The following is a 27528-nucleotide window of genomic DNA, read 5'->3' as shown; positions in this document are numbered from 1 at the left end:
TGTGAGCCCTTCACCTTCTTTAACAAAGGAAATGTTAGTGATCTCCCTGTAAATTAGGTCAAACACATTAGATCATGCAACAAATTATAGCACATATAAAAATGAAATTACAGTCACTGAAGTTATTATCTGTTACTTTGATTAACAGTGACTAAAACTTTTAATCCCAAAGTAATATTATAGCAGCAGTCCTGTTGTTTGGTCTCATCTTTCAGCAGCTGCACTGACCAGAAAAAGTGTGAATACTAAAATATAAAAATACATAGAGAAGACAAGGGAAAAAAGCAAAATCTTTATGCTGAAATGAAACATCACTATTTCCTTACCATCTCTCCTCCAACAGCATCATCTTCCAGCACTGCAACCCAGTTCATGGTCTCTGGGCTTTTATTGCACAGAACTACTTCTTCAGTCTTGGCAGATCCAAAATAGACAGATCCAAAATTAATACATTCCAAAATATTTCCATGAGATGCACCTAATAGTTCCAGAATTTGTTCAACCACAGTAGCTTCAATCCTTAACTTTGTGCTACTATGATCCTGTAATTCCACTCTGTTAAAAGTAGCAAAACAAAAATAAATTATGTGCATGTAATATTTATACAAGAATAATCCATTAATTTCATTGGAACTTTAGGTACCATTCTGATATAATTTCTGATATGAGTAACTAGCCAACTGCCTGTCAAGAATGATGGCGGGGGGAAGGGAAGAAGGGGGAGGGAGAGGGCTGGGATGGAGTGCCACCACCTAACACCCCATGCTACTGCTGTTCTGCCTCTTGCAGGAACTGAGGTGGGGGAACTAAGGCCAGTGCTGCAGGCGTCAGCTCCCCCACCCTCTGTCCAGTCCTCAGCATGGCTTCAGAATCATGGCGGTAACCCCCCCCATGCTTGGAGCACTCTGATTGGCTGTTTTCATCAGCCAATCAGGGTGCAAATAAAGCGTTACAGACAGACAGACAGACACTTAGGCTTTTCTAATATTAGAATTAAACTAAACAGAAGGCTTACAACATATAAACTAATTAAACCATCACAAAAATACAGTTCAAAGTAAGTCTTACTCCCAGAATGTATTTCTCTATAAAACCAAAGTGAAATATTATATGGGGCACTAAAGTCTTTCTGAGCAATACTGACACTTAAAAGGAGTTAGTGGCATTCCTTTTCACTAAACATATACGTACTTAGACCCCTCTAAAAATCTGTTTGTCTCTACCTACAGAAGCCAGGAAACCCCTTCAAGGAGGGCCCCTCTGCAAGACATTGGACAAGTCCTCCAACAATAATGTTTTTCTGTGTAAGCATAGCGCTATTTTTCCCTAAGTACCATGGTGAGCAAGACCCCCAACCTGTAGTTAGAAAAAATAATTACCTTTTGTTACTATTTACAGTGAGAAACTGGAGGTTACTTACTATATGGTAAATGAAATACTTCAAGATGTTCTATGTCTGCACCCTGTCCATATGAGTTCATCATTATTTTCACCAGCAGTATCCATTATGGGTACCAGTAGTATCTGTTATGGGTCAGGCTTATACTTAGCATCACTTTGCCCTCCAAGTCAAAGAAAAATGTTGATCAACCCAAAACAACACTTGGTTTCTTCAGAAAACTCCAAGCTGTGACTTGAGGAATCCATATGCACAGAAAGAATCAGCTATTGAAAACTTGGTAACTTATTTCATTTATGTGAATCCCACTTACTGTATTTAGCTAAAAATTTGGCACTTAGGCAATTGACACAAGGAGGTCAGCAAGAGAAAGAGTACACCTATATGCCCAGCTAGTATGTAGCAATAAACTCCAGTGCAATTCACACTGGAGTCAGCTGCTCCCTAGCACAGTGTATTCACATGCACCTAAAACAGCAACTATTTGAGCTGGGGTAGAGGAGCCACAGGCTGGCAGGGGGCCCAGGGTATCAGTCCCAGGATCCAGGTGGCAGTGACAGGTAACAGAGGTGCTGGCTAGGGCATGAGGTGCTGGCTGGGACATGAGGGTGCAGCCCCGACACTGTAGCACCCTCATGTTCCAGCCAGTCCCATTCATTGTCTATGTGTGCATTGAGACAACGTAAATGACTCCACCATAGGATAGTACATGTCCCAGACAGTACTATTCTGTGGCAGAGTTCATTAAATTTACTCTGCCCTAATAGAGGCACATGTGTAGATGGCGATGCTTTACTGAGGAGCTAATTAGTCAACTCTATAGTAAAGCACACATGTAGATGCATCTAAGGATTATAAAACTGTTCTCCTTATATGTGTATCTGATCTTGATGTTGTCAACAAAAAGTCATTATTTTTAATATGTGCACTGAGGACAACGGAGCTTTTTACAAATCTTTATTATTGAAACACTACTAAAATAGGCTGCTGAGAAATCCTAGGCTCTGAGTTCTTATTTGTGTTGAAGCATCCAATTTGTTAAGCACATGCTGTTCTAAAATGATCTCTTGACCAGTTTGACAGCCTCTGAACTAAAACTATTCTACCCTTGAAGTTGCTACCCTATAAAAAGAGCTTAGAGCAGTGATGACCAAGATGCAGCCTGTGGGCCAGATCCAGACCACACAGATGTTTCACCCAGCCCTAGGGTCTCACCATGTGTCCATTAATTTGTTGGTGTGGGAGAGGGAGCAGCCAGCACCTGCCCCTTCTCCCTAGCTCTCTGCATCTTCCCCAGACCAGAGTGATCCTTGTTTTGGAAAGGCATGGGATACAGTAGCTGCTCCACATCCCTTAGTCCTGGGGAAACTACAGCAACTGGCCAAAGGTGATCTAAAAACTGCTTTTCCCAGCATGTTCAAAGCCAGGACCCCAGACTTTTAAAAATCACTGCCCCCATTGCCCAGTTAGGCAGCAGGGGTGGCAACACAAAGCTAGGGCTTGAGGAAACCAGCTCGGGGAAAGACTCTTCCTGAGACTACCTCCCACCCCTAACAATTTTGAAATCACCAGCCTTGGTGCCTATTTGGGTGGCAAAATAAAGTCAGGGACATAGGAAAGCAGGCTTGGGGAGAGCTTCCCTAAACCCAGTGCCCAGCAATGCAAAATCGCAGACCTGCCATCCAGCTGGCAGTTCCCAGTTTGGGGGAAGAGGCTGTGGAGCAGCGACTGCTGCTCCCTTCCTCTCCTTGACTGGTCCAAGAGGGGAGAAGCAGCAAAGCAAAACCCCAACCCATTCTCTAAACTGGGCAGTCCCAAGTTTGGGAAGAGTCAGGAAGCAAAGTGTACCACTTCCCTCCTCTCTCACACCAGACTGGTAGGGAAGCATGCAGGCACTCATTTTTTAAACAAGTTCTTTCACAAAGAAGATCTTCCAGATTGCCACTGGGAGAGTTTCTAATGGGAGAGCAGAAATTTTTCTGGTAAAAGTATAACACCTGTACATGGCCACTAAGACTGTTCCAACTCCATACCATCAGGTCGTCAGAAAGAACCAACTTGTGAATGAAGCCTCCTGCTCTTTATACTTTAGGGAAGAGGAGATCAAGGCCATGCAGCACACAGTAGACACTGTTGGTAAAAATGTTACGAACTCCTAGGCAGGGAGTGAATGTGCACTATGAATGGGAACAATGGGACCGGAAGTAGAACAGGACATTTTTGCTCTAACCAAGCGTTACCATTTAAGCAACTTTTTATGACTCTAGCTATGTAGCATTGGAAGGAACTTCTGAGTTCATCAAGTCAACTTTCCTGTTATTGCAGGTATCATATCATAAAATTCCTATATTGACAAAGAAACCATTAATAAAGGAAAGAGCGACAAGAAGTGTTATTTAAACATATTTTTGTTTTGAAAGATTCTACCAGGGAATTTCTGCCAGAGAGATTCCCTGCACTTAAAGCAGGAAATACCAGTAGAACCTATAACAACTTTCAAGTCAGTTGTTTAATACTGTGCATACACCATTCATTAACTGTAGCGTTCAAAAAAAAAAGGCAAGTCCCCCAACCACCTCAACTGGGAAAGAGAAACTGAGGTTTTAGGATATACATATCCCTGGACAGCAAAATGCTTGGCTTGATGATATAGAAGCCTTCCCTGCCCTTACTGTTTAAAAAGATTCTACAGCAGTGTGCCAGTATTTATACAACGTTCCTATGTGGAGGTAATTTCATTAGTGAAACCAGTAATGAAAAGGACAAGACTGAACACAATAACTAATGTGTAAGAACTAAATTTCTTCTAATGTATTGTTTTAGCTATCTTGCATTTGAATGAGCATAGCTATATTGAAGAGATTTTATAAATAATATGAGACACCAAAAGAAAATGCAGACATTCAGACTTCATGCTGTTGTACTCTGCACTTACATTGCCTCTTCTCTGATGATTCTGGGTATGTCTGTGCAAATATCCACTTTAACCAGCTGCACTGCTTTGGGTTCCACCACTCCACTGGTAGGTAGAATGTTAAGAGGGACGCTTCCAGTGTACGTTATTTTAAATGTACCTACGAGAAATTCAATGTTTTAAATTACACTGTGCACATAATGGAAGATCAGATAACACTCTATACACAGAATAATCCAAAGGCATGATGGAGCGGTTCATAAACAGTAAACTGCACAAAATAATTTAAACAATGATTTTACTTCTACAAAAGCAAAGGTAACATTACAAAAAATATGAATAGAAGATTCAAGATGCATGCTTTTCTGGCCTTCTTTAAACACTCATGCCCAATGCTGTTGTGCAAACTTATAATTTTAACAGATCTGGTCCTGACATGCTAAACCAAACTGATCACCAAACAGTTAAATAGTTGCTAGTGAAATTTTGTAAATCATGTAAAATTCAAGAAACACAACTCTAGGCCACAGAAGTAGTCTAAGAGGTAAGAACACAACCAAATATATAGCTATTATATCCTTACATAAAACTGATAGTTTTCACAGCTGTATTTGTATGCAGTACAGTTTACCACAGGAGAGAATAATCTTATCCTGCATGTAGGATATATTTTCAAAAATTAAAAACAATTTGAACACAACAGGATCAATGAATGATTTTGTTCCATATACCACCAATATTTTGTCTGCTGGTATCTCACACATATCAATTTTTTTAATTCACTATCTATAGAAGCATGTACTATAGACAACATATAAACTTCAAATTATATGATCTTTAACAAGATGCAGGACCAAAAAAATTTTAAGTACTCAGGCTGTATGAGAATTAAATGCCTATTGTTAAAAGAAGTCACATCTATACTCTGTGTGAAGCTTCAATCACTAATTCGATTTGGAAGAGATTCAGTCGCATTTGGCAGCTGAATTTCCAAATCGAATCAAGAGACCCATTAATCTCTCTGTAACCTCCCATGCCTTTCCCCTGGGCGTTGCATATGGGGGTTCCTCTCTGACCTCGCTGTTGCTTTTGGGAAGGAACAGTTTGGTTAGCAGGGTGATTTCGAGTTGGTCCCCCAGGGGGTCTCAGAATTTTATGGCCATAGGATAGGGACAGCGTTCTTATCCCGAGTGCTTCCTACTGCCCCCTTTTCCTTCATCTGTATGTCGTCCTGCTTCGGTACCATTCTGTCCCGGCGTGTCACCCTTTTCCCAGGCTTGGTATTTGCCATCAGTCAGCCATGTCTGGATTCTTGCGCCGCTTGGTCCTGCCAGACTCAAGTCTTCACTGCAGACTTCTGTTGTCCATGGCGACTCTGTAGGTAAATCCTCGGGCCCTCTGTGGCCCTGACCTGTTGCTGGAACCTCTTCCTGGGGTAAACACCAGGTCCCCTCACTGGGACTGAATGCCCACTCTGGCCCTTCTGGTCCAGTTGGAGCTCACTTCCAGTTCCCCCCACTGGTTTTCTGCTGTTATAAGGCGCCAGGGGTCTGGCTGACCCATCAGTCCTGGCAGAAAAGCGTCCTTGGCATAAAGCGTGCCCATGCCAACAAGGGAGCCAGTCCCAGCTCCTTCGGGCTTGGCTGGGGGTTTTTCCCCTTTTTTTTTCTCCCCACCAGCAGCTCTGTGCGCCGCAGTTTCACTTTCACTGTGTTTGGCTTCCAGTGCGGTGTCCCACCACCTCTGCTCCTCTTCCAGTGGGGTAAGACTTTTCCACACTATCCAAATCAAATCGGAACCCTCTGATTCAATTTAGAGAGATTCAGCCATAGACACAGCTTTATACATTTTTTCTACATACCTCGAGGTACCAGGCGCGGCTTGTGACTACTGAGATGGTGGGATGGGTGGAGCATCCCACAGGAGGGTGAGGCGGGGGAGAGGCCCTGTGCACCTGGCGGTAGACACAGAAGTGGACCAGAAGTACTTCCGGGTCCGCTGCGGAGCATGCAGGGGATTCCTCCACCCCCCAGCTCAGTGACTGGTGCCTCCTGGGTCTGGGGGGCCACCCAGGGTCCCCCCGCAGCTGATCGCCAAGCTGGAAGGGTGCAGGGGGGGTCCCCCATGCACTCGGCGGCAGACCTAGAAGTACTTCTGGTCCACTTCCAGGTCCGCCGCCGAGCATGCAGGGGACCCCACCGCGTTCCTGTGGGATGCTCCATCCACCCCAGCATCTCAGCATTCATGAGCCATGCCTGGTACCTCAAGGTATGTAGAAAAAGCATGTAAAGTTGTGTCTATGGCCAAATCGCTGATTCAGATTTGGCCAAATGAAAATTGGGACAGTGATCCGAATTGGCTAATCAAATCACTGCCCCCTAAAATCGGGCCAAATCCGAATCGAATACTGCCTGCTTTGCACACCCCCAATGACTGGTTCCAAAATCTTGTGCAATACAAAGTCTAAGCTTATCTAGTAGAAGATAGTTGACACTACTTAACTCATTTATTTTTAAACTACTTTGTCCCCAAAGTGCTAACTTGCACAAAACTGTTTCTGAAGAAAATTAAAACCTTTGGTCATTTGTTGTATAGTAAACATTTACCTGGAGATGATCCATGGTTAGTAATACTAATCTCTTTACTAATTATTTTACTGTTTGCAATCACTGTGCCAAAATTAATCTTCGGCTCAATTTCCAGAAAACAGCGTGGAATTAATCTGCAAAGAAAAAGACATTTTAATTGTTTTTTCCATAACTTCAAGGTATTTTGTAGGTTTAAGAAGAGACTATGTGCATATGTATATGTAACAACAGAATGGAAAAAAATCTTCTTTTTCCACTAATACTCCAACTACTTATGCAAGTCACTTCAGCAGTACTGAAGTGAACACACAAAAATTATAAAAACAGCCTGCTTATTAAATTGTCAAGTTTTGTTTAAGTTGTAATTTATTTCTATTCAATTAGTTGAATTGGAATGCCACTACATATATCTATTTATGTTTGAAATCCTTTGTTTTCAATGTCCAAAATCCCAAACGCAAGTAGGTTTACACAGAAGCTAGCTTGAAGACAGTGCCTTAGCAAAGAGGGGAGGGGTAAGCAGGGCAACCTGGGGAGGTGCCAAAGCGAAGGGGCAACAACAGGTGTTGCCCAGCTGAGGCAGGTCACAGGACAGAGCCGCCAGCAGCTAGTTTGTGGGGGGGGGCAAGGGAAGGGTGGCTCCCACCACTGTGTACACCCCTGGGCAAGCATGCCCCCTAGATCTGTGAGCAGGGTGAGGGGAAGCTCCTGCTGTGGGCTTTGCCCCAGGAGCCAAAATTCTTTGCCATGGCACTGCTTGAAGAAAATCATGTCCACTCTTCTAAAACAAGGCCCAATTCAGCAATGCTTTGTGTGCACAACCTGCTATGCAAATGTGGACCTCCAAAGAGGACTGGGGTCTAACAATCACAATATGTCTCAAATCAGAATGTAGACATTTTTATGGCATATTCTATTCTAAAGCTTCATCCTTTTTTATCTTCCTACATTATCTGAGTTTCTTCTTCTTGTTTGACACATTCTAAATTTTTCTCTCAAAGCGAGAAAGACATCTGGTCTCAAAATTTAACATTTTATTGCAACCAGGGGCTTGAAAAAGCAAAGTGGGTGTCTATTACATTTTTGTCTAATACAGGTGTTGTCAACCAGGGGTATGTGTATCCCAAGGGGTACTTAGAAAGGTTGCAGGGGATATGTGTGAGCAGATGGGGACAGAGCGCACCCCAGGGCACAACAACGGCGTCTCCATCAGTTCATTCCCACACTTCTTCTCTTACCCAGGAGAGAGGGAGGGGGTTGCCAGGCGCCACAAGCCCCATGCAGCACATCATGGTGCCTCCCTCTCCAATTCGCTCTCCTGATTGGCCACCACGCAGCCACCCTCCGCCAGTAGCTGGTGGTGAGGAGGCACCAAGGCCACCCACTTTCCACAGAGCTGCAAGGGTCTGAATGGTGGGGCAGGGGAAGGGAGCGCATTCTGTGCCCAGCCCAGGTGGTGCACAATGGCCGGGTGCAAGGCCTGTCAACAGTCCACATGCTCCTCACTCTGTAGCTGCTGGGGAAAGACTACATGACCCAGGCAGGCTCTGGCTTATATCATGGTGGGCAAAATACAGCCCATGGGCCAGATCCAGCCCACCAGGCACTTTCATCCTGCCTGCAGTGCCCACGACCTAATTGTAGCCCATTCAGCCCTTCTGCCCACGAAGGTGAGAGCAAGGTGCCCATGTATACATGCCCTGCCCCACCAACATACTCTATTGTGCCTTACTCCCACCCTCATGGGCGAAAGGGCCCAGCCAGGCCAGCACCCAGCTTCTGGGAAGGGCTGCTTCTGCCACTGCTGCAGCTACCAGGGGACCTGCTCCCCCCAGTGTCCCCCTGGCTCCAGGTAGAGAAGAGGCGGGGGTGGGGGCTACAGCTGAGCAGGAATGCAGAGCAGGGACTGGGGCGGGTGGCAGCACAGAGCCCATGCTCAGGGGGTTGGCGGCAGCATGAACCTCAGGTGGGCAGGGTATGGGTGTGAGGGAGAATGGGAGGGAGGAGGGGGGAGAATGGGAGGGAAGGGGGGACCCACCCCACACACCCAGGTAGGGAAGACCCACCCCACGGCGCGCAGCAGCAGCAGGCAGAGACAGTCATTCCCCATGCAGGCACTGGTGCCCAGCGGCACATGGCTCCAGCCAGTGCTGCACATCACAGCAAGGAGCACGGCTGCCTCTATCACTGTGGCTCTGCAGCACACACATGCAGCTCCCCGCACTCGTGCACCACTAGGAGGAAGCTCCACGCACTGGAACCAGCTTCCTTCACCGCTCCCTGCTGTGCAGGTCCCAGGACTCTGCGGGGAAGCAGGGGCCGGGGCTTCCCTCCACTTCCAGCAGAGTCCAGGACCTGCGCAGCAAGGAGTGGTGAAGGCAACCAGCTCCAGTGAATGGAGCTTTCCTCCAGTGGCACGCAAGGGCAAAAACTACAAATGCATGGCAGGGAGCACCAGTGATGGATGCAGCCCAGCAGGAACTGTGCTCCGCGCCATGATATGCAATACTGGCTGGAGTCATGTGCCACTAGGTGGCAGTGCTGGGCATGAGCACCCTGAGTGCACCTGCCTCCTGCTGCCACCACCTGCAGAGCTGAGCACCATGGCAGGAGTGGGGGGGAAGGTTCCCACACCCCCCCACACCCCATAAACACCATACACCCATACCCATACACTCTGTGCCTCCCCACACACCCTCCACAACCCACCATACACACACACCCCACACCCTCCAACCACACCTCCACACAATATACAAAACTAAAAATTTATTTTTGAGTTATTATGTAATCACCTCTACATACAGTATGTAAACACAAATCATTACAAAATATTTTTTGTAATAAAATTAAAATATGTTATAGTAGGTGTTTGACTCTTAGCGTATGATTTGTTTTATTTCTAAGATGGCAACTGTCCCCCTCCCTCACCCCCAAAAGAATATTTCCAGGGGGCAAGACGAGGGACTTCTAGTGGCAAAGGTCAGAGGTTAGGGGCAGGAATTCTACTTCCAAGATGGCAACCAGGCAGCGGAGCTACCCATGTTGCCTTTGAAAGCTCACCAAACTTCATTAAGCCAAAATAATTGCCCACCCATGGCTTATATAGATTAACCCTGAGCCCTCTTCTGATCAAGTGAGTCCCTCATTAGCTCCCCCCCTAACACCTGCAAACAGCCTCTCAGGCTGTTTTTTCTCTTAAAGGAGCAAGCACATCCCAGTGCCCTGCTACACGCAGTAATTGCCACACTTCAGCAGACTTGATTAATCAATAGCTATCATAGTAGACTCAATTTATTGAGTCTGCTCCAACATGCTGTATTTACACCATGTCAGAGCAGCCTCCATGCTTGTGTACAGGCACCCAAAGTTATTAAACATAATTTATGGAAGAACTTTGTGGCTTATCCTCATTTTATCATACTATTAATTGAATGAATGTGTCCAGGTCACTACTTAAGACAGGATTAACTAGCTGAATCACAATTTAAACACAACATTTATCAGGGGCCTAAGTTTGCAAAAGAGGTCCTGATCATAGCTGATCTATAGTCTTGTCTCTCTCAAGACCAAATGATCCCAAGTTTTTGTTAACTGTGATGCATCCTTGATACATTTAGACACAAAAGGAACAGATGGGAGGAAGGCAGGGTATGTATGCATCCCTGAAATGTCACAATGTCACTTTTTTGATACATGTATTCATTTAATCTGGATATACTACAAAAATAGTGAATTCTAAGAGTTGACAAACTAGACAAGTAGCATGTAAAATAGTTGTCTCCTACACTCCTATCTTGATTATAGCTTTTGAACCCTGTGGCAAAGCACCTTTGGTGTCTGCCACTTTAAGGCTTGAGAGCAGGCAGCAGGGTGGCCTACAGGTGTGGGCTAGCCCCAATGAGGTGGTCACATGAATCCAGGAGGGCCCTGGGATTGGAGGAGGGGGCTGAGCAACCTCTATTTTAGATCCAGGCCCTCAGGGCTGAGCCAGCAGTCTGCTGCTGGCAGCCAGAGAAACATCTCCCAGCTGAGCTACTGCTCAAAACATCTTGGAGATAAGGGCAAGAGCTATGGGGATCGTAGGAGGATCCTGGTCCTGGGTAAGACCTAAAACTGCACCCTGCCAGGTAAGGATGACCTGGTGGGACTGCCTGTGGCAGGGTAGTTCCCCAGAAATACCAGGCCAGTTGCCTCCCCAGTGAAAGTCAGGTTAGGATGCCTTATAACCCCAGCTCCCACTACCTGATGGGCAATTTAGAAAGCAGACACAGGGTGGGGGGGCCAGGCATGTCTCCAGGCACCTGAGCCTCCGGACAGGCTGAGTGCCTGTAGCCTTCAGAAAGGAGGGCTCAGGACAAGCCAAATGAGGAGCCAGGGTGGTAGAAGACCCTGGTGGCCCCAGCAAGGGGACAGAAAGAGAAACCCCAAGGAGGGGACAGAGAGTGATCCAGAGAGAGGCCAGTGGCTGAGTTCAGCCCAGTGTGGGGCAGGAGGCCAGCAGCCATGAAAAGTAGGGCTGTGTGTGTACCGGCTAGAGTTTGTGAGCAAAAAAAAAGTTCAGGGTAGGTCCCAAGGGGGACCCAAAAGACTACAAAGAGTAGGGTGGGATGTGTGAGGGGCAGTATGAAAGGAAGCCTTATGTGAGTGGAGTGGAAGAGGCTCTGGGAGAGGAGATGGTATGTACGAGGCCTGAGAAGGGAAGAATGTTACATGTCCAGCAAGGGGCAGAATTTGGTCTGGCCTTGGACCGGAGGAGATATGAACTCAGGATGCCATCTGGAAGGTCTGGGGCACAGTGTAGGCATGGAACACGGTGTAGGAACTGTATAAAGCCATGTAGATCACCCTCGGCATTGGGACATTAAAATGGGCTGCCTCCTGCATTTTACGTCAACTTATTAAACAACAAGTCATGGCAGGAGAAACTGGGCAGACTGCCCCACATAGACAGGAGAGCAGGCCAATGTTGAGACCAGGCCCTGAGCTGGCCTCCTGTCACAAACACTTTAAAATTACCTTTATAAATATTTTCCAGTTCAGCTAAGAAAAGCTATCACCTAAGAAATTGCTTCAGAAATATGCGATACATTAGAATCTTATCTAATTCAGCTCATGAGCCAGCTACACCTCTTGTTTAATGCATATAAATAAAAAGATAATTTCTGACTCAGATGAGATTCTTTAACAGACAAGACTATTAAAATTCATGCATGTTTTAAGATGAAAGGTCAAGTAGTTGAAAAGCTATGAATAGTTATATGACTTTCTAAAGACTCTATGCTTAATGTTTTAATAACAAATCAAACAAATGTTTGGTCAAATCAGAATTTCAATGTAATTGCTGCATCTCTGTCTAGTGTAGGTCATCAGTTCTCCAGCTGAATCGCAGAACTGAATATTATCATTTTAATATGACAGACATACTAGATCAAATTAATACCTGCTTTAGTTTCTTTATAATAAAAGGTATGATGGTAAGAATAAAATTGGACCAATATCTAAAAATAGCATACTCTGTTTTACTACTGTAAAAATAATTGCACTCTATGACCAACAGCTAACGTCCCTGGCTAGGTTTATCACAAAAAGGTAAATTGTTAAGTCCTATTTAGGAAAGTCATTTTCCCTGACTATGACATTATTTGTGAATCAGACACTCTTATAGCTGCAGCTGAAGATCCCAACCCAAAGCGCATGCAGCATCTTGTGTATCAGCATCCCCGCACTTCAAAATGGCAGAGGGGGCACTTTAACTTAAGCTCATCAAACAAACTTTAGTTAAAGCACCCCTACCACTATTCTGAAGCACAGGGATGCTGATGAGACGTGAAGGCTGGTGAAGTGCAATAATTAGCATACTCCAAGAGACTTGATTTATCGAGTCTGCTCCAACATGCTGTCATTACAGGACATTGGAGCAACCTCTCCACATGTCTATAGGCACCCCTGGAGATAAATTCAGAAAGGAATACATTTTCGTATCAACAACCCACTTTGCTTGTCATCTACAAAAGCTTATGCTTTTCTGAACAAGCTTTTCTACAAGGTGCCGCCCTTCCTTGCTTTCTGCCTGATTTCAGACTAACACAGCTAAGTACCACTCTACATTATATGGAGATTAATTTATTTTAATATTACACTTAGGGTGTAGACAGTTTATAGCTGTGAGCAAACAAGTGCACGTCTGCAAACAGCTTAAAAATGGCCAAATCAGGTGAAAAATCTGACCTCTCATTGTATGAAGCATCAAATAAAGATGTTTCATAATGTAGCATCTTTTGTAACATGTGTCTGTGGAGTTCCAAAACTGACCCCGTTTTCAGAATGGGAGGGGGGAAAGGGAGCAGAGGGAGTTCAGGTGGGGGGGGTGTTCAGGCCCTCTGGAGGGTGGGGCATGTGTATTGGAACCTCCCCTCCAAGGTGAGGGGGCTCCAATTCACCCACCCCATCCTTCAGCACTGGCTAGGGAGCCCCAAGAACAATCTCCTTCTGCTGCCTTTCCCCCCTCCCATTCTGAAAACAGGGAGCACTGGCAGAGAGCCATTCCTATGGAAACCTGGCTGCAGGCTTCTAGCCCTGGAAACAATCATGAACTTCTGTTTGGTCTGGCGTAATGTTGTAACTCAGAAAGCTTTGCAAAAAACCTTCTGAGTTACAGCTGGGAACTGCACTTCTGTCTGGACTCTTACTTCTTTTTAAACATACATTATATTAAACAAATTTTCATGGAAGATTAACATCTGAGGCCGCTTACCAATGTGGGAAAAAAATAGCCCTTTATTTTTAGCTCAGGTTGTCCCTGCACCAACTGCAGTGCACACCCAGAAGAGGCATCACGTTAGTTTGACCCAGCTTGCTGAATGTCTGTATAGATCAGTCACTTTAGCAGGGATTTTTGGTAGTTTTATCTAATAGCTGATTATCTAATTTATCTAATACACCAAGCCATTTTTTGGTATTGTTCAAATGTTTTGTCCAATAATTTTTTTTCCAAATAAAAAGCAATTTGTTTATTAAAATGGAAGTTTCTGCAGAAAATTTCTGATTCCAATTTTTTTCTTGTTTTCTTCAAACAATAAACTGATTTTTATTTATTAAATTATTTGGGAGGGAGGCAGGGTTGGGGTATATTTGAGTGAAATTTTCCAGTGTGGGAAGAGAACTGGTTTCACCTCTTTCAAAGAAAATTTAAAATATTTTAAAGAATGTTTTCACAAAGTCCAAATATTTATATTTTTGGCAAGAACAAAAACATTTCTCAAATCTGTACCATGGAGAGCATTATCTGGAAAGTCAGGTGCTCCACAGTTCTAATCAAACGTACAGTTTGATTTCAAAACCTCGGTGAAGATACAAATTACCCAGTTTAAATGCAGAGTGGGTCACATTTGCATGGCTGAAAGTGTGGAAAAACAATTTATTTGTGAAACAACCAAGATTCTTACTTAAATTTGAGGAAGAAGAGTCGTCTGGGGGATAGGGGGCAGTGGGATAGTCGCACCCAGTGAAAGTATTGGTCTTTGCCGCAGGTCTCCTCTGCCAGCCTCATGACCTGTGCTCTTTGCTGCAACCTCCTCTTCAAAATCCTAGATCTGGCCCAGTGGAAGAGAATGGAGATGGAACCCCTATAAACGCCCTTTACAGAGTAATATTTACTATGATAGGACTCCACTTTAACGTTGCGCAGACAACCTTAACTTGGGTGATTCATTACTTCAGCATGTTTCATTTTACAACCATTAGGTTCTTTAGTATAGTCGACAGACTTAATTGAAGACATTACACGACTTATTATCAAAGGACTAGATCTTGTCATGTTTACTTATTAGATCTGTTAGTGAATAAGAGTTTTTCCATCAATACAACATTAGAGACCCACTCAGGCAATATTAAAAGTGTTGAGACTCAAGTAGTCGGTTCTAAAAATTGAGCTTTTATATGATTGTACAGGCAACTGATTGAAAAACAGCAAACTAGATAAACCATAGGTAAAGTATTTCTCATTCAATCACCATCACAGGAAACAAAATATAGGAAGTAGGTAACAGACCAATTTAGCAGACCAAGTTACTCCAGCAAACACCAGGTCCTTTTCATGGCATTATGCAAAATATACAGAATTGAGTTACCTTCAAATAAAAGTATACCGTTTCTATTAATGCTCTGCTTTAAAACGTAGTAATGTACTACTTTAATATGAGATTGATTTTTCAAAAGCCACAGTCTTCAAAGATACTGTTACTGGCAACATTCATTTTTAACAGTTTTAGCTCTTCTAAGCAGACAGTGAATAGAAAGGACATTTGAGCTATATTTGTCAGACTACAACCTCAAACCCAGAGCCTCAACTGGTCCAGTACAGCTGCTCAACCTAGTCTGCCACCTCCCTAGCTGAGCAGCGAGGTGGGCCATAGGTGGTTAGAACTTCTACCAGGACGTAGTCAACCACCTACACCCTACCACTGGAATAGCCAGCCAGGATCAGTTGACCTTTCTCCACGTTGCTGTATATATTTAAAAAAAAAAAAAAAAAAAAAAAAAAATGGCCCAGAACAGAAAGTGGCCAGGCAACAGCACTCAATTTGTAGCCAAACTTTTGTCCTCAGCTCATGGGCAGCACAGAGGTGGCAATGGAGCAGTCGCACCACAATCTAGCATGGCATGAGCTCCATGCTGGCAGCTGCAGCAAACACTGCCTGGCACCGGCAAGCGGGAAGGCCACTTTCGGCCGTGCTGAACAGCAACTTCTACCCAAAGGGCAAGCCCAGAGCTGGGATAGGGCCCAGGCTAGCAGCGGCAGCGGTGAATGAGCTGGCACTTGGCACAGGGGGAAAGCGGCTGCTCCCCCTCACTGTGGCTGGCGCCCCATGCTGCAGCTGCTCAGGGCCTGCGTGGGGCTGCCTGTGCCTGTTCTCCATTGCCACCACTGCCCTGAGGGGCAGCAGTGACACAGCGAAGAGGCAGGACAGCCCCGCATGGGCTGCGATCAGCTGCAGCATGGGGCACTGGCCACAAGAACTGCTTTTCCCCTGCGCTGAGCACCAGCTCATTCCATGCAGAAGAGTACAGGGTGCACATGGTCAGAGCCAATGCTGGTGGGGCCCAGAGCAGGGCGACAGGGACTCTATGGAGCCAGGTCAGCTCCCTACTCTCCCTGCTGGTGCAGCTCAACCCAGCTCCACAGATCTCTGCCAGCCCACACCACACTCCTACCGCTCTGCTGGTCATAGTTTCATAGTTTCCCAGGACATTGGATCAGACCTCACGCTCCTGCTCACTTCCACTCCCCATGTCACTTTCCCCATTTTCCTGCCCACCTGCCAGCCACTCTGCACTACATGGCTCCCATACCTACCCACACACACACATCCATACATCCCCACAAACCCCCATATACAATCACTTCTGCATATACATCACAAACACACACAAATCGGGATAAAAATATTTTTTAATTTAATTAAAATATATTATGGGTGTTTGATTTTTAGTATGCAATTTTGTTTTGTTTTTTCCTTAAGATGGTAAACCCTCTTCCCCAAAGGAGTACTTCCAGGGGCAAGGGGAGGGAGTTCCAGTGGCAAAGGTCAGCAGTTAGGGGCAGGACTTCTGGTCCCAAGATGATAACCAGGGAATGGAGTACCTGTCAAGGATCAGGGCTACCCACGCGGCCCTCGACAGCTTGCCAAAACTCAGTAAGCAGCCCTCCAGCCGAAATAATTGCCCACCCCTGTCCTAGTTTGATCTCTTAGTTACCTGACCCAACTGGCCTTCTGACTCCATGCTCTGCCCTACCCTCTGTCCTCTGACTAGACTCCTCAGACTCTGAGCACTCCTTTTGATCTTGATTGCTTCTCCAGACCCAGGGTGATGCCCCAATCTGGCCACCCACAACCCAGCTGCTCCAAAAAATGGAACAAATGTGGTCAAAGAGTGGGAATTTCCATTTCAGGGAAAATTTCAGGTTTTTTCAATTTGTTTCTGTTCTGATGCAGAAGGATTTAAAGCTTCCCATGAATCAACTTTTTTTTTTAAATGGCTTCACAATTCTATGCAGAGTTTGTTTCTTCACTTTTTATTATTTTTCCACTATATCATATCATTCTGTTTTATCTTATTTTTAAAATCATTGAGAACAGATGCTATTTCAGTGTTTCTTAACCTTTTCAGACTCAAGGCATACCATGTTAGATTAAAGGTATTTTTTAGAAAATGACAGGTTTTACCTTTCACTCTTTTCTTGACTACAAAATAATAATGGAAGAATTGCTCTCTTGCAAAGAACTCAGAAAGACTGCAACAATTCAGGACATTTTTGACACTTTGGATTTCTTTTTGAAAACTTTGGGTTTATCTTGTGGATCATATCACACCTAACACTGCTATTGTGCAGCACCTTTAAAGGATTTCATGGCACCCTGACTGAGAATCACCGTTCTACTTAGTTCTAAATGAAATGTCTCTTTTTAGATTGGATAAATAGTTTCAGTACTTTATGATCTTTGAAGTAAAGTTATATACTCTTATATTAAACTATAATAATAACAGTATTACTACTCTATAATAATAGTTCATCATTTGCATTATTGCTTTGACAGAAAATAAAATAAAATAAATATATAAGTAAACTTTTTGATCTCAAAAAAAATTCTGAGACGTTTAAGGTCAACCCACTGGTCTAGATATCTCACTTTAAACAAAACCAACTTTTTTTTAATAAAATTCTGTTTTGGTAAAAACATATTACCTACTTTACACATTATGTAAAATCACACACTAGACTGAATTATCTTACAACTTGCATTATGGTATATTCCAAACCAGGATTGCATCAATGATTTTGTAATGTATACTGTAGCCCCAAATAGAACTGAAGGTCATTCATCAAAAGAATAGCATCCTTTCACAACCTACATTACCCTTTGGAAGAAAAATGGGGGTGGAGTTTAACCAAAGACCACCAAACATATTTCTTACTTGCAAGGTGCACTAACTGAGCTGTTGGCATTGCTCTATAGATTTTTTCATCTATAAGAGACAATTCAATTTTGAAAGGGGGAAAAAAACATTTTTTTAAGGTTTGTTGTTTTTATTTATGGTACTTAAAATAATTTCCAGAAGGTAGATACTTATATTATTTTCCAAAATAAATCTAGTATTCATGCAAGGAAGGTAAAAAGAAAAAACACCACTACAAGAAAAATATTAATCTAGTATAGACTCAATAACCTGTTACTCTGACAACCAATTTATTGTTCCCTTGTTTAGCTACAGACCATTCTGCAAGTAGGATCTTGCTCATACAGACTTAAATAATATTAAGATATGCCTTGCTTTCAGCGAGATGAACAGAAATAGCTTTTCAACGTCCATTTTGAAACTTCTTAGTTCTTGTCTACGTGACACACCTTAGCTCTCAACAAGCTATCATGGGAAGCTGCGTCTTCATAACACTTGACCCAAGCTAATATATACTGCTCCACCACAAAACTAATCAGCTGGTTTGGTATAAGGACCATGCTAGAACTTCCAGGACCTAAGGCAGTTCATTGTAAGTCAGCTTTCGGTGTCTGTATAGCACCATGTTGGGCTGGGGAGAAAACTCCTAGTCACTCCTGATATTAAAATTGAAATTCAGACAGCTACAGTTTAAAAAAACAAGAGACATAGTGGAATATTCAGTACTAGAAATTATCATCTATTTGTTAAATTTTGCATCAAGAAGACAGGTCAATTTTGTCATCAACTGATATGCAAACAGTATCTCCAATGGCTTCTAAATTACCAACAAGACAATTGGGTCTCCCTACTTCCCCTCTCAGAATTCGCATGTAATAATCCTGAATATTCCTCCACCAGCCAGTCCCCTTTTTTCTTTTTTCTCTACTTATGGTTTCCACACACACTTATCTCAAAGACCCCCAACCCCTTCCCTCCCACACACCATCTGCACCCAATCTAGTTATACATCTTCACCAGGTCCAAAAGGAACAAAAAGAGCACCAGGAAGCAAAATGTATATCCTTGTTCAATGACTGGGGACATCACTACAATTAACTTCCTACATGTGTATCATTCCTACACTACATGTGTGTCATTCTTACAGGCATTGACTTTACAAAGAAAGTTATCATTTGTTTGCAAAATTCACGTGAAAATTAATTGCATCATTAGAAATAGACATAATAGTTGTCACATTTCCCTTTCACAGCAGCCCCATTATATGTATTTTAGAAAACATACCCTATTAAAGGGATATCAATGACATCTTCTTCCACCAGCAGCAAAAGTCTATCTAGAAGATCTTCCTCACAGTCAGGATGATATTCCACAGCAGCCGTAAGTTGAAGACCAGAAGCAACAGATTTATTTGGATTATCCACAAAAAGTTTAAACTACAAAAAAAGCAATGTTTCAATAAGTTTTAAATACTTATAGATAAATATCTGGATATATGTGGACCATTTTCAACATCACACATAGAGGTTTAGCTCTGTAATTAACATTAATATGTGTAGGGTTTTGTAATTCCTCTGCCTATTCATAACTGGCTAATAGAAAACATTCCCTGTACTATGGCAGGATGCAGTATTAAACCATCAATTTCTGCAAAATGTCAACTTAACAAAGTAGTATTTCTGTGCCTTATAATTAGGGACCAACAGAATTCAAGGCAGCTGCCCGCTTATGTCACAGGCAGAACATGGGGCCCAGCAGCCAATTCACAGGTGGAATGTGGCAGTCCCCTCCACACACACCCCTCATTAGCTGAAGTGGGCCTAGTGCACCCCATATCACCAATTGGCTGCAAGGTCTGTCTGTCATGCAGCCCTTCCCCTAAACCCCCATCAACTGATGGAGAGGAGAGGAGCAGAGCCACAAGACAGGCAGCCCTCAGATGCAATCAGTGGCCGGGGCAGGAGCAACTATCTTGCCAGCAGCCCTTTGAGCAGTCAGCGTCTCCTTCCCCCAGGCAGGATGCTGCAAGCACCTGAGAACTTCTGGCTCCCTCCAGGAAGGCAGCATTTTATTTTCACCAAGTGTTTTGTTTTTCCGTGGATTTTGCAGGCACCGTCCGCTTTCACAAAATCTGCAAAACTGTAATTTCAGTAGGTCCCTATTTATGATTACTAGGTTTATCCACCACATGCAACACAACGCACTTGTCTTCCTGAGTCGGAAAACAGGCATCTCTGGTATATTTGCTGCTGCCCAAAAAAACAAGACTAGTGAGAGTGGATCTGCCTTCCTTTTCCAAGAATGAAGAATGACCCAGGACTCCTTTTCTGTCTCCTGAATAAGGGGTTTGGAAGCTCACCACACAGCTACTGCTTGAAGGCCCTGAAAAAGGAAGAATATGCCTCTCTCCTGCCCTTATTCTCTGTACAGCCGTCCCCATGCCAGGAGTATGCAGAGCAACTAAAGTAAGTTCCAGCATCCTCTTCATTCCCAGAAGATTAAGTTGGTGACAGCTGAAATTATGTCTGTGAGATAAAGGTGCTTGCTGAAGGCTCTATGAAGATTAGACTAAGTGTTTTTCTGTAGTTGTGTAGATATTAAGCTGAATGTTGTTGCTAAGAGCCTAATTAAAGTTTAAGATGTAGTCAGGCCTTGTATAAAGTAAGGCTTAGTAAATTTAGCAAAGCCTTGAAGTAGTAAGCCCCTGTGGCCTAGTTAAAATTAACCTTATCGAAAGGAATGCAAGGCTTCTACTGTTATTAGTCTAAGGACAGTTGAAATAAAAGGAATCTGAGTGGCTATATGTTATCAGCACTGTTCAGAAGCTATAAGTTGGCTAAACATCCAGAAATCATTCAGAAAGAAGATACAGCTCTGTGAAAAGGATTAGTTAGCTGTTGACCTGGATCAGTGGGCCCATGGATCTCGAGAAGCCCAAGGACTGAATGCTAGGGTCCTTCCCGGTACCTCTCAGACAGTGCTGATCAGGGACGCCCAGCTTCGCTGAGCTTGGTGGAAAGATAAACTTGTTGCACATCTGGTATCAGAGGGGACTTCCGATAAGTTGCCAATGCAAACTGTTGTCTGTCATTGTTTGTCTTGTTACTATACGTAGTTGTCTTTTTATTAAGTCAATAAACCTTTCTTACCTTTCTACCCGGACCATACTCTCAATCCCGAACCCTCTGCAGGCAGCTGGGACAGGAGTTAGTTTGGGAGCTGATAGTATCACATTGGCATTTGTCTAGGGACACCTCTGGGATTTTCTACACTTCATTTTTTCCTATCAGCTTCTGTCTCATTGATTTCTGGTAAATCTATCAAGTGCAAAAATCATTGAGTTGCATCTTACCAAATGCGTATTCCTAAACGCGGAGTCACATCACTATTCTTTAAGTTTAGTGTGCCCATTTGGGTTTTAGAAATTTATACAGATAATTTTTTTTTTAACTTTTAAAACCATTACATATTTTTTTTCCATTTCTTAATTTTTATTGTTTTAGGAAACCAAGGCACAAAAAGGAAGCTTACAAGAAGTGGAAACTTGAACAAATAAATAGGATCAGGCATGCTTGGACAAAAATAGGATTGCTCAGGCATGCAGGGATGAAGTCGGGAAATCCAAAGTACAACTGGAGCTAGTAACAAGAATGGTTTCTACAAATATGTTGGTAGCAAGAGAAAAATCAGGGAAAGTGTGGGTCCCTTACTAAATGGGGGAAGCAACCTTGTGACAGACAATGCAGAAAAGGCTGAAGTGCTCAATGCCACCTTCACCTCAGTCTTCACAGGCAAGGTCAGCTCCTAGACTACTGCACCGGGCATCACAGTTTGGGGAGGAGGTGAGCAGCCAACAGTGGCAAAAGAACAGGTTAGGGACTATTTAGAAAAAAGTTAGACATATACAACTCTATGGAGCCGGATGGGATGCATCAGAGGTGCTGAGGGAGTTGGCTGATGAGACTGCAGAGCCACTAGCCATCATCTTTGAAAACTCATGGTGATATGGAGAGGTCCTGGATTTCTGGAAAAGGGCAAACAGTGCCCATATTTAAGAAAGGGAAAAAGGAAGAATCAGAGAACTATAGATCAGTTGGCTTCGCCTCGCTCCCTAGAAAAATCATGGAGCAGATCCTCAAGGAATCCATTTCTAAGCACTTGGAGAAGAAGGTGATTAGAAACCAGAGGTGCACCGATACGTCGGTCCAATGTCAGATCAGCACCGATATAAAGAAAATTGATTATAATTGGAAATACGCCTGATATGGCTGAAAATTTGACCAATAAATGCCCATGCATGGAGAGGAAGGGGAGTGCAGCCCTGGCCCCAGCCCTCCCCCCACTTTCCCCATTGCAGATCTGTGTCACACACCCCCCGCTCACCCAGGGTGTGTGCAACAGTGGGAGACTCTCCCCCCCCCCCCATCCCCCCGATGAACTGCAGCTCCATCCCATCCCCTGGGTATCGGATTGGTGTCAGCTGATATGTCTCCTTAAAAACCAGCTATTGGTATCAGTCCCCAAAATCTCTATTAGCGCACCCCTATTAGGAACAGTCAGCATGGATTCACCAATGGCAAGCTATGCCTGACCAACCTGATTGCTTTTGATAGTGAGATGTCTGGCTCTGTGGGTGTGGGGAGACCAGTGGATGTGGTATACCTTGATTTTAGCAAGGTTTTTGATACAGTCTCCCACAACATTCTCACAGGCAAGCTAAGGAAGTATAGGCTGAATGCATGGCCTATAAGATAAATAAAAAATTGGCTGGAGCATCAGGCTCAGAGAGTAGTAATCAATGGCTCAATATCTATTTGGCAGGGGGTACCACATGGAGTGTCCCAGGGGTGGGTCCTGGGGCCAGTTTTATTGAATGTCTTCATCAACCTGAAAGATAGCATAGAATGCACCCTCAGCAAGTTTGCAAATGACACCAAGCTGTAGGGTAGGGCTAGGATTCAGAGAGACCTAGACAAATAAGACCATTGGGCCAAAAGAAATCTCACGAGGTTCAACAAGGACAAGTACAAAGTCCTGCACGTAGGATGGAACAATCGCATGCACCAAGACAGGCTGGAGGGTAGGGCTAGGATTCAGCATGTCTTAGACAAATTGGAAGATTGGGTCAAAAGGAATCTCATGAGGTTCAGCAAGGACAAGAGCAAAGTCCTACACTTAGGACAGAACAATCCCATGCACCATTACATTTTGGGGGCTGACTGGCTGGGCAGCAGCTCTGCAGAAAAGGACCAGGGAGTTACAGTGGTAGGTATGTTACCAGTAGAGCAAGAGAAGTGATTATTCCCCTCTATTCAGCACCAGTGAGGCCACATCTGGAGTACTGTGTTCAGTTTTGATGCCTCCACGCCCCTACAGAAAGGATGTGGACAAATTGGACAGTCCAGCAGATGATGACAAAAAAAATGGTGAGGGGGCTGGGACACATGACTTATGAGGAAAGACTTAGGGAATTGGGCTTATTTAGTGTAAAGAAGACACTGAGAGGGGATTTAATTGCAGCCTTCAACCACTTGAAGGGGGTTCAAAAGAGGATGAAGGTAGACCACATGGCACATGACAGAAGGAGCAATGGTCTCAAAGTTGCAGCAAGGGAAGTTTAGGCTAAATATTAGGAAGAACTCTCTCACTAGGAGGGTAGTAAAGCCTTAAACAAGTTAACCAGGGAGGTTGTAGAATCTCCATTCAGAGAGCTTTTTAAGGCCCAGGTGGACAAATCACTGGCCGAGATGATCTAGTTGGGGGTGGTCCTTTTTTGACCAGGGAGTTGAACTAGATGACCTCCTGAGGTCCCTTCCAACCCCCATTTTCTATCATTCTAAATGTGCACAGTGTGTGATGTGCCTGATGCATATTTAAGCTTTTTGCTAGGTTTAGGGGAACAGCAAGTAAGTATGTTTTAACTTTAGTACTGTGCGCAATGCATCTCCTCTCAAGAGGCAGAATAAAAATCTGTTTAAATTAAACAGCCATGCAGATTCATTATGTGCAAGGGAAAAATGAATATTTCATAATAACCAGCTATAAAATATGTAGAAAAATGCTTTGTTAGCTATATTCCCACAGATGGCATTACTTGGTCATGCATATTAGAAGCTAAAGGAGCTGAATAAGGAAGGTTATTTACCATTACCTGAGGTTTTCCTTTTAATATACTGCCTCAGAGAAATCTCCATTTTAGGAGTGCTTTCCATTCTTAAGTCAGCTAACCACTGACAGCAGTGAAAGCCATGGGGGAGTTAGAAAGGGGTAGAAAAAAGACAGTTCTGAAACTGAATACATAAAATTGACTCTAAATTTATCATCCTCCAGGTCCTCCCCCTTTCAAAGAACGTAATTAAAGCACTAAGCACCAGGTATCAGTACAAATTTGCAGCAGCAGTATATTCACACAACTCAAATTATTAGCGAGTGACCTTCCTTTCTCCTTCATGAAATTACCTTGGACTTTCCAGTTTAGGAAACCATAACATAACAAAACACATCACAGACCAAATTTCAATCTAATAGCTACCATAATAGCTGTGCTTCTGTGATCCATCATGGATCACTAAGCCCAAGACAAAAGGCACTCTCTTTTGACAGAATGTATCTATAAAACAAATCTCCAGATGAAATCAGCTAAATCTAGAGTTTAATCATCTCTGGAAATATAACCAAGTCTTTCTTTCTGAGTCTTCCACAAGTGACACTCAATTTGAACACTTCCTTCCAAACAAACTTTCCCAGTATGACCTGGTAAAATACCAGAGATTCCAATCTTCACCATTAGTAATCAGTTTTATATGAAAGACATTTGACTAACTCAATGACACACAACAATACATAAATTGCAAGAGGAAGAGATTTCCCACAACTGTGTCCATTTTTATTATCTTCAAACAAAAACATCTCAGACTTTGTTTTGTTTCCCAAAAGCCAGAAATCAACAGACTTTATTTATGGAACAATGTGACTATAATCAGGTAATAATAAATGTTGCTCAGACTTGCTGTCCACGTAACCTGGGTTTCTTCCATTAGTCAAGATGCTGGGGACCTGTAGCAAAATAAATTGATCTAAGTGGAACAGAATCACTATTAGAGGCAAAAAGTTCAGCTGTGGCTAGATGGAAAGCTGCTTTATAATGTGAAATGATAATGGATAAAGAGAGTCAGCTTTAGAGATGTTCTAGCAGGCATTATGGTCACCATTCCACCAATATTCCTCCAGCAACCTAACAAGTCTCCTTGTAGTAGCTTACAAAGAATCAATGCTGCATTTACTCAAATCTAAGAGGTTTGTTCTGCCCCCCCACCCCACCGTCAGCATACGGAGGAAAGGCTCCTCATTTTAGATTTGTGTAGGTATGGGGGGGGGGGTGCGGAACAGGCAGCTGCTCTGACTCTGACTCTGGTCTGAGCCTGGGTTGAGGTGAGTCAGCCCCACAGTAGCCTCCTGCCCCCTCTACTTGCCCTCTGAAGCTTCCCAGCCCATTACTGTCAGGTGTAGCTGGACTCTGGCTTGGCTTGGACTGGATTCCCTCCCAGGTATGGAGCACAGGGAAACTCCATCCCCTGCCTGGCCACAACTGCTGCATGCCCCAAGGGCTGTGCTCCAGGACCTGGTGCAGAAGACAGCCTGAGCAGCAACTGATAGTAAGGGGTGGGGAGGTAGCAACTGTGGGGAATGGATCAGGGAAGAAAGGGGCAGAGATTATAGGGAGGGGGTCATGAGCAGAGACTGTGGGGTGGGAGGAGGCAAGTGACAGGGGGGGGACAAGAAGGTTGCAGGGCAAGGGGGCCACCTGACTCCACCCAGCCACTGCTTTCCCTTGCTGTACCAGTGCAGGGAGGAAACAAATGAAAATAACCCTCCAATAATTAGATTCTATACCTGGAAAATTATAACAAATACATTTCCATATATAGAATCTAATTAATTCAGGGCTGTCTTAAATTCAAGGAAATATGGTATGTTTAGATGAAGCACCCTTCCTTTCTCCAAAGAAGGGACATTTACAAAAGAACAAAGAATGGAAGCTTTTAATAAAAGAACAGCAGATCTCTCAAGTCTCCAATGAAGCAGGTAAGAGAATTCAAGTTCAATAATGCTAAATTTTTCAAAGAACCTTGCAAAGAAAAAGAAAATAGGGAAAGAGCATTAGCAGCATTCACTGATAAAAAAAAGAAAGAGATCCTGGCTGATCTTGGCACCCTCATTGCTCAGGAACAAGGATTAAGATTTGTGAGGTAAGGTAATATCCTTGATTGCATCAGTTGTATAATTGAGTGAGACCTTGGATGAGCTTTCAGGCACAAAATGTATTGAACTGATCTAGTTGGGGGAAAAAATGGTCCAAAGTTTGCATTTCTTTAAACGGTCAGATACGCTTACAGGGTATTTTAGAAAAATAGTAAAAGCTCTCCTACACCCCAGGTTTGTAACAGGCAGTTTCATCCAGATCTGTGGTTCTCAAACTTTTGAGACTCAAGGCAGCCGTCCGCAGATGCAAGACCAATCGCAGAAAATGCTACTTTGAGTTTTCACTTGTTCTTTGACTTACAGGAAACTACTGAAGCCTTCTTCTATTGCTAACTCAGAAAAACCACTGCAGGGTAGAAGCTTTTGACACACTGGTTTCCTACTCAGGGGTAGATCAAAGCAGGAGTACAGAAGTAGAGTTGCACCCTCCCTTTGATTCCTGCTCCATCCAAACATTAAAATAAACTGCCTAGGAAGGGCAGTGTTATTTCTATTCAGGTAGTGCTGAGAGAGTCCACTGACATCATAATTTATCATCCCCCCCAATTCCTGTCCACTCCACATGTGTTAATAACCCTCTCTCCTTTTTAATGGTTCTGATGTTGCACTATTCAAATTATCCTTTCTTCTGCAAGGTTGCTATTAGCCATACCTAGTAAAGTCTCTCTTGTATTTTACAGCCCTGTAGACTGATTTTGAGCTCCAATTAAAACCTTAACTCAGGTGTGGTAACTGTAACCCAGGTGTTGAAAGGACTGACAGTTGAAGGCACTGTCAAGACACTCATAAAAGTTAGCCTTTTGCTTTATGAAGCTGAATAAAAGACATACATTTAAATAACACCACTACAGAACTAGTGACAATATCCTTTGGCTTTTTTTTTTTTGCCTAGGTTCCCGTGTTTTTTAAAATACACTCTCTCTTGCTAGCAAATTAAATGCACATTCCAAAAGCTGTATTTGCTTTTTTTCTTTCTTCTTAAACTGAATAATAAAACACATGCCCCTTCTCATAGTAATACAGCTTCCAGTTTCTCTCTAATTGGAGAAAAATGTGGCTGTATTACAAGCAAGGCTGCCCCCCCCCACACCTTTTGTAAAACCCCAGCTCCTCCCATTCCTATTTTTTGACATCTCTGGGTTTCTCCTGTAAACCACATACAAGTGGTTGCACACCTCTGTCTGCAAACACCCATGGTCCACCTGGCACCCTGTGAAGGCAATCAATCCCACCCCCCCAGCACCTGTTTGTATCTAAACCCTATATAGCCTCACTAGCAGGCCAGAGCCTCGGCACCACCCTCTTGCACCTGCACCACCCTCCTGCCTTCCAGCCTGCACCATGACCTATGGTGCCCAGTGCTGCACAGTGCAGCTGGCCAGCCCCTGGGAACACTCTGCCCG

General features: G+C 43.7%; 1 protein-coding gene across 1 annotated transcript in view; it reads right to left on the bottom strand.

The window, feature by feature from the left end:
• The window catches only part of CFAP47 (cilia and flagella associated protein 47), a 734432-nt gene that overhangs the window by 683928 nt on the left and 22976 nt on the right, over window positions 1–27528 (bottom strand). The window contains exons 2-5 of the mRNA XM_019528459.1: window positions 19148–19299; window positions 6920–7035; window positions 4335–4473; window positions 327–555 (exon numbers count right to left, since the gene is read on the bottom strand). Coding sequence (XP_019384004.1) covers window positions 327–555; window positions 4335–4473; window positions 6920–7035; window positions 19148–19299 — 636 coding nt within the window. The remainder of the gene's footprint in view (window positions 1–326; window positions 556–4334; window positions 4474–6919; window positions 7036–19147; window positions 19300–27528) is intronic.

This window comes from Crocodylus porosus, unplaced genomic scaffold (genome assembly GCF_001723895.1).
Source record: "Crocodylus porosus isolate Cpor-Errol unplaced genomic scaffold, CroPor_comp1, whole genome shotgun sequence".
NCBI classification, from domain to species: domain Eukaryota; kingdom Metazoa; phylum Chordata; order Crocodylia; family Crocodylidae; genus Crocodylus; species Crocodylus porosus.
Note: the sequence above shows the minus strand (reverse complement) of the source record. Positions and strands in the feature narration are given on the sequence as shown.